At 31.4% G+C, this 7,933-nt stretch overlaps 1 protein-coding gene across 3 annotated transcripts; it reads right to left on the reverse strand.

Annotated features, from left to right (window-relative positions):
* Positions 1 to 1,258: 1,258 nt before the first annotated feature.
* LOC114180389 (carbonic anhydrase, chloroplastic) lies at positions 1,259 to 5,266 on the reverse strand. 3 transcript variants are annotated; one of them, XR_003603686.2, is made up of 10 exons: positions 4,996 to 5,266; positions 3,776 to 3,834; positions 3,522 to 3,671; positions 3,363 to 3,411; positions 2,825 to 2,941; positions 2,677 to 2,730; positions 2,456 to 2,541; positions 2,077 to 2,182; positions 1,630 to 1,852; positions 1,259 to 1,451 (listed from the first exon to the last, which is right to left on the reverse strand). XR_003603686.2 is itself a non-coding variant. In XM_028066698.2 (10 exons), exons 1-10 carry the CDS (start codon positions 5,197 to 5,199, stop codon positions 1,413 to 1,415), a joined length of 1,023 nt encoding a protein of 340 aa, XP_027922499.1. In that variant the 5' UTR covers positions 5,200 to 5,266; the 3' UTR covers positions 1,259 to 1,412. The 3 variants fall into 3 exon arrangements, 2 of the variants coding, with proteins under 2 accessions (XP_027922499.1, XP_027922500.1); XM_028066698.2 differs by having other exon boundaries at positions 1,694 to 1,852; XM_028066699.2 differs by having other exon boundaries at positions 1,649 to 1,852.
* Between the last annotated feature and the right edge of the window lie 2,667 nt (positions 5,267 to 7,933).

Consider the following 7,933-nt stretch of genomic DNA (forward strand, 5'->3'; position numbering starts at 1 on the left):
AACATATATCATACAACAATTTTGGAAGTGGTTTGTGAAGTTTTTTGAGAAATTTATCCACCCACACTTGTTCAATGGTATCACTATTGATGTTGTTTCTTAATTATATTATCTTTCATTACTAAAAGTTTATTGTGATTTAAAATTATTACAGTCAAAAGGTAAAATCCTATCAACCATAACAGTAAAAGAGTGATCTGCGTTTTTCCTAACACCAGTATATCTTGTTCTTGTTGAACTCTCTCGTCTCTCCTGTATAATCTCTTATAAAATGTCTACCAGATCGGTAAATATCATATCGATATTTTATCGATCTGAACTTTACCGATCTGGACCCAATGGAATTCACTCTAACACTACAAAAATTTAAACGATCATTAATGTCCAATGGTATTGGGTCTATGACCACAAAAATTAAAGTGATTTTGTTACATCAAGAATTCTATGAATCATTAATTAATACCAGATTTTAGGCAAACAAGTACAATGCCAATAAAGAACTCTACTGGTTGCTTCTCTTTTAAACTCTTAAATCAATGTTTCTTTGAATTCTTGTAAGAAGACTTAGCTATGAAATCTATGAAGATATCTAAATTTGCACAACTTTATGGAAATTTCATCTCAGTGACGATATTTTACAGATTTTGAACACCTTGTAGCAAAACATTAACAAGCTACAATAGAATAACGTAGCACTATGAGAATCTTATACCCAAAACTTTTCACGTTTTAAGATTGGACTTCCTTTTTGGGCATAATTGCAAAACATAAATAAATAAATAAAGAGGATGAACGTCATAATTAATTAACAAAAACCAGAAGAGCTTTTCTCATTAAAATGGAAAAATGACTTAATTATCCACATATGTAGATGTTAACACTGCTTCTTCTGCCAAATTTCAATACAAGTTCGGTTAATAATATCACTTTTTTTTCCTTCGGTTTTTCTATCAGTTTTAAAATTATTCCACTCGTATAATTATTATTATTATCCATCTCATACTCAACAACATAAGAAAATTGAAATTTATTGATCTTTATTGTATATCCTTCTAATGTAGTTACAATTTCACTTTCTGCCATTTTGTTATGTTGCTCTCAGATACACAGACATATTTATTGTTGTTTTAATTGTATATTAAAAACTTTAAACTGAAGTTATTTTATGACAGAGAGAATAGTGTAATTAACTGAGATTGATTTCTCTCACCTCTCATGATTTTGTGCATAGAGAAAGATGAAGGTTGAACAGAGAAAATTTTGTTACACAAGAGGATTTCCAACTCTTATTAAAAGAAGATTTTCCGACATGCATAAACGCAGTTCATAGTTTCATATATATAGTTATAAAATATCATATGGTGAAGGTGGCTAGGCCTCTTCATTGCAGACACACGACCTCTAAGCATGGCCTATAGCTTCCAATGCAGAATGGTGGCCACATCTTTAACCTAACAAAGAAGAAAAATGCAGTGGTGAAAGACCATAAAACATTACATTTTTCTTACTTGAAGAAGAACTTCAATTTGGAGAGGGAGTGAGAGAGTGATCTATGGAGAATCTCAATGACTTTTTATTAGAAAATTCAGCACATGCACGTTATATATAACAAGGGCAATTACAGAGTACATTTTAGATAGGAGAATACTTAGGGAACCAAGATGAGGTCATTGATAATGGTTGATGTTCATACGGAGAAAGAGTTTGCAAGGCCAAAGTTAAGGCTCCAGAGTTCAAAAGATCCCTTAACAAAGTCATAGTATCCTCCTTTCAGAGCCAATGTTTTGTTCACCAAGCCATCTCTCACAAATGGGTAGGTTAGCAGGTTTCCAAGGGAAACATTAACAGCTTCCTGCACATCATTCCAATTTTTAACTTGTAAGCATCCCTTTAGTTTGCTTCTAAATCATGAATTTGGATTCTCTGCTAGGTTTTTTTACTGTTCCTCTGTTGTGTCGTTAAAATACACTAATTGATACAGTGTATTGTTAATGCTCAACAGAGGACACAGAACCAAAAAATCCAGTAGAGAATCTAGACTGTTAAATCATTGCACTTTATACTAATGTTCCTTACCTTCTCACAGTGTGTGCACAACTCAGCAAAAGGTGCATCCCCATGCTGTGTCTTCACCTTTGCCTTTGCAGGTAAGCCAACTTTGACCCACTCCTCAATAAAATCACTGAATACAACAAATCAAAAGTAAATTTTCTCATTGAGTCATGTGAAACTCTTTGTAAATCAAATAAATCTACAGAAAGGTAAACATAAATTTTCATATAATAGAGTAAGTTTTGAAACCATCTTATTTTGCCTTTGTTTGTACATACACTGTTTAATGTGGAATGTTGAATTTCATGATGTTCTAAGAATTAAGAAGTAGGTGAATTAATTTTGTGTACAAAATTATAATTGAAAAAGTGTAATTTTTATGCAGAAAAAAAAAATGGCTTACGTAGAGTAGGTTCCATCAAATGGGAAAGATAAAAGCCCCTTGATACCACCACAAGCACTGTGTCCAATGACCACAATGTTGGACACCTGTAGAAAAATCAGATGGATTAAAAATTCTTGACATTTTCTCACCATTATTAATTTTCATATCAGTAACACAGAGAGGACACTGTGCCTGAAATTATGTGCATGTAATTTATCTTCCAATGATTGGTAACATACCTTGAGATGCAAAACAGCATATTCAATGGCTGCCCCAGTTCCAGAGTATTTTGACTGGTACACAACAGAGTAAAACAATTTAAGTTTGAGGACTTTTGTGTTAAGACATGTCAATAGGAATTTTTTTTTTTCTGTGTTGGAATCATACTTGGTCATATGGTGGGACAATGTTAGCAACATTTCTGACCACAAAAGCCTCACCAGGTTGGAAATCTAGCACATGGGATGGGCACACTCTTGAGTCTGAGCAAGCAAATACCATAAACTGAAAAAACAAACACATAAAGTACAAAATATTATTCCTTTTTGTAACAAATAATCACATTAAATAGAGTCAAGTTAGCTTGAATTCACTTATATTTAAGTCCATTTATGTGTAATCTTTTTACTCATGTTTAAGTATAGAAGAAGAAATTTGGATTCTGTGTTGTGTTTTTTTGTGTTGTTCTTCTGTCGTGTTTTCAAAATACATCGATGACTACTAATTTTGAAGTTTTAAAATATATTAAAAAGATTTTTAAAGTACCAATATAATGTATTTTTAATGTTTATCAGAGGACGGTACCAAGAGAGTCTGGTACCAAGAGAGTCTGGACTCTGAGAAGAAGTATGTAATGAGTTGGTTGAGTTTAAATTTTTTACTTGTGTGTAGAAATTAAACTCATGAAAACAACAGAAAAAGGTACCTTGGGGCTCTGGCCTTTGGCAAGTTCACCATACAAAGCTGGGTTCTTGCTGAGGAATGATAATAGAACAACAATTATAGGAATGAGAGAAAGATTAAGATAAAAGAAAGGTAAAATAGTGAAAACAAGGTGATAATATATATAGTGATGATGACTAACTCATATTTCTCCTTCTTGAAGTAAAGGAAACCACTTTTGATCCTGTCAGAGGCTTCTGATGAAGGGATTCCATCAGAAGATGATGTCCCAAGTGAAGCTGTTATCTGCTCCACTTTTTCTGCTGCTGTGGCCTTCAGTTCAGTCTTCTCCCTGCATTTCAACACAAGTCAATTTGCATGGAAGACACATACTTCAAAATTTGCATACTTTTTAGTTATATAAGTTTCACATCTTAGACTCTGGTTGAGACTCACTTCAACAATTTCTGGAGTTCTTCAATAGCTTGCTCATAGTCCTTTGCCATATCCTCTCTCTCCAAAAATAAATAAATAAATACATGTCAGTTGAAAGAGAAAAAAAAAAAAAAAACTAATTAGTAACAAAGTGGAAATAATATTCAGAATTCAAACATCTTTGTAAGGAAATAGTGTCAAACCTTAGAAAAGTGGAAAATTGGTTTTACACTGTCAGAGGATTAATTAGTTGCTAACTTGGTTGGGAAAGCTGTTTAATTTCGAATGGACTTTTTCTTCTATATATATATATAGTAGTTTGGATTTGCTTCTTTATTGGCCTTAGAATCCTCCAACTAACACACACTTCATCAATGCAACGCTAATTCATGTTATATGTTGTTCTAATTTTTTTGTGCGAATTTTCTTTCTGATAAAATAAATTTTATGGTGGTGGATGCTGACACATGACAGTATAGTTCATGAACAAATCCATGCCACACACCTGTCTCTGTCACCTAACCAAGCTACCAATGTGTATATGTGGTAGATACCAAAGAAAGATGAAACGGTGTTCCACGTGAAAACTAAACTTTAAACACCACACCTTTAAATTTTAAAGCAAACAAAAACATAACAGTAAATAATCCATGCAACAGAAATTTTACATCATGATGAACTGCGTAAGTTGGTTGACTTTAATGATGTCTGATTGTTTGATTCAAGAAATGTTTTTTTCACACTAACTAGGTAGAAAAGTTAAACTCTAACGAATAACCACCGACACACATTGAGTCTCTTACAATTTGAAAACTATACAGAAGAGAAGCATACAAAAACAAAAGCAACCAAGTATTTATTCATGCAGCAATAGTGTAAATTTTGAAGTGTACTCTAACTATAACCATAAACTGTCATGCATGATAAATAACTAGTTTAACAATTAAACCTAACTCAACACTACAAAATCAACTTACAAAGTTTGTACTTTCTTTCGACACACCTCGTGCAAGATACTAGACATTAATAATACACTCAAACTCATAGTTTTGATACCATGTTTAGATGTGGACTTTAAGTTTAAGTCAATCTTATAAAACCGGCCGGTAAAATGTGGTTTGCACCTACATGTATACTCTAAATTGACATTACCGTCAGTCGACGTGGGACTTCCAACACACAACTGATGTATATATCTGATAAACATGAATGCATGAATGATGAAAGAGTAGTGTATATACCACAGTTGGGGTGATGATGTGGGAAGGTGCAGCAAAGACAGGCTTGTCTTGAATGAGAGAAGGGAAAGAAGAGGAAGAAGAAGGAGAAGAAGGAGTGGTGGTGAGTGTTGCAAAGACTGAAGGTCGCAATGTGGCCTTCTTAAGGGAGGTTTTGGCTGGGGAGATTGAAGAGAGGCACCAACCGTTTATGGAAGAGGTCGACATTGTGCAATGAGGACTAAAAACTTTATGCTATATAGCCCTTTGAAGCAATCTGGTGTGGCAAGTCAATAGGGTATCCCCATTTTATGTGACCTTTGGCAGATAATGAAAACGAAAGCCAAACAAACCAGAGCTTCATTCCTATCCTTGTAGATGAGGTTTGAATGTTGGAGATTAACTATGAGAGAATGACCATAACCCTTTCTCACTTTGGATCACACACACCAGCCAACCCCTTTTGCCATTCACCTTCACAGACACACAAAAAAATGGCCATAGATTTTATTAAGTGCGCATGCACTTGTAATTAAAATTTGTTTTCTTGATTTCTGAGGTGCTTGATTAATTAGCACTTTGTCAGCTATGGACCATAACATTGTTTTGTAGATATTATCTATGAGATTCACGTTAATTCTTATGAGGGTCTGCATTTTTCAGATAAAATGAAAAAACAAAGTGTGGTAGTGGGCATTTCCTAGGGACTTAATTCCACAGTTTATGGCTGTAGGGCACATTGTGTCTCCTTTCAATTTTTGTGTCATGACATGCACGCAATGCCATGTTGCCACGTAGGGTGAAAAATGTAACTATTTGTACCCCATTTGAAAGGGACGAAACACTGCATGCTTAGTTGCAATTGCAGTAACTACGTTTTTTCTATTCACTGCTTTTCCTGCAAGTGTGGATCAATATTCTTTCCATTTATGACAGATATACATAGTTTTATACAGTGTAGTGCAATCTTCTCACTCAGTGAAACGTTGAATCATTCTACATGAAACCTCGAATCCAATAATTCACTAAGTAAAAGGAATATGCTTTTTTTTTTCTGCTTTTAATTATAGTTTTCATACCTTTTTAACTAATAATGAGACTGTAATCTCTTATTTTGTTTTCTGAGTTTAGAGATTAATATACAAATGTGAAAAAACAGTAGTTTTGGTTTCTTTACATTACTTTACTGACCTAAATGCGACTCAAATTCATTTTCCTTTTCTTTCAATTGCAAGTATATTAGCTATTTTAAACTGCAGTACTAAAAAACTCATATTTTCTGTTACTTTTATTTTTTATTTTTTAAAAAAATATTTGTAAATTTTGTTATGAAAAAAATTGAAGAAAATTGCTATCAATTTTTTTGCAAAATATTCTGTATAAAACACTTTTTGCAACAAATTTTATAGAAAATATTTTCAAATTTTATAATTTTGTAGGAAATAATTACCCACGAAGAAATTACCTGTCAATTAAATTCTTAAAAAAGATAACAGGAAAAAACCTTTTCTTACAAATTTTTTTAACAAATTTGTAAGAAAATTTTCTATGTAATAAAAGAATTTTTAGTAGTGTAGTAAGTGAGATTATAAACTCTGCATCAATTTTAAAAAACAAAATAATGTCCAAGAAAACCTCATTTTTACTAACAATGAACTAAGTAAAACTTTAATCATAAAAAAAAAATGCAACAGGCACATTATTTTGGACATTCTAATAATTTATTGAAAATCACACATTCTATGGTAAGTCTGACTTTTTATTTAATAATTTTATTTCTTAATTTTTTTAATTTTCAAATAATTTTATCAATTATGGTTAGGAATCATATTTACCATACATTTTGAATCATATATATTTACCATATTATATATGATAGACACAGTGAATAATAAATCTCTTGTTTTAATCCAAGGCCAAAATTGAAAAAAAAAAAGAATAGAACAAATATTTGAGGTAAATAAATAAAAGAATAAATGCACAGTTTTATAGCATTAAATAAGTGGAAGAAGATTCAAGGATTGAAAAAGTTGGGAATTAATTATTAAATATATCTTTTTGAGGGTCTTTTCTATCCATTGGTAAACCTATGGTTGATATGTGAGGAAGCAGATAAAGCAAGTGGTGGACCTAATAGATAAAACCCTATCCTTCAACCTTCAATTTGTGGCTCTGCATCTAAATACTGTAACTGTGTTGTTTCTGTTGGGTTTATATATGCACATGCAAAAGCTTAAAATGGTATACAACTATATATGAACTCACACATATGCAGCCATTTTTATCATATTCAGCAAGCATTTCAAAATAATTTGAATTCATCATTTCAAGTTTTGTTATGTTGCAGAAATTTTTCTGGGTTTTAACATCTCTTGTAGTGGATATGATGTAAAAGGTTTTCAAAAGAACATGTTTGACGCAAAGTACGAGAATTAGTAGTGCAATATTTTTATATATAATTAAAAGGGTTAATGTTGAAACCAAGAAAAAAAAGAAAAGATTTTGTGAAATATCAAATATACTAATATACATTGTATGAAAATGTGAAAGCTAACATGTCATAAATACCCATTAGACTTATAAAACATTCATTGCACAATATACTAATTTCTTTTTTACTTTAATATGTTTCTTAAGAGAATTCATAATAAATTGCATAAATGTTATTTAAATTCAATTCACATAAGAGAGATTATTATCATTCTCAACTCAAAAAATTTATAAAACAAATTTATGAATTCTTTTCTTGGATAATACTTAAATTTCTTATATTTTAATGTGAAACTTAAACTTATAAACCAATATCTCTTCTTATATTCCGTAACATCCTCCAATGCTTAGTTATAGAAGAAAAAGAGAAAGTTTTGGTTAGAAATGTTATTAATGCACTTTCGGTGTGATTTACATTCTAATACATTTCTATAGAGTTATGATGAATGTTTTATGACATTGATTTCTTAAA

The sequence above is a fragment of the Vigna unguiculata genome, chromosome 4, assembly GCF_037176805.1.
Source record: "Vigna unguiculata cultivar grain cowpea cultivar isolate G323 ecotype 2 chromosome 4, ASM3717680v1, whole genome shotgun sequence".
NCBI lineage: Eukaryota > Viridiplantae > Streptophyta > Magnoliopsida > Fabales > Fabaceae > Vigna > Vigna unguiculata.

Excerpts from the sequence above, each read along its gene's own strand:
- LOC114180389 (XM_028066698.2), bottom strand. The coding sequence starts at position 5,199 with ATGTCGACCTCTTCCATAAACGGTTGGTGCCTCTCTTCAATCTCCCCA. Across the intron at positions 2,942-3,362 it reads CCAAAGGCCAGAGCCCCAAG|TTTATGGTATTTGCTTGCTC; the intron begins GTACCTTTTTCT and ends TTGTTTTTTCAG. Across the intron at positions 2,183-2,455 it reads TTTGATGGAACCTACTCTAC|TGATTTTATTGAGGAGTGGG; the intron begins GTAAGCCATTTT and ends TGTTGTATTCAG.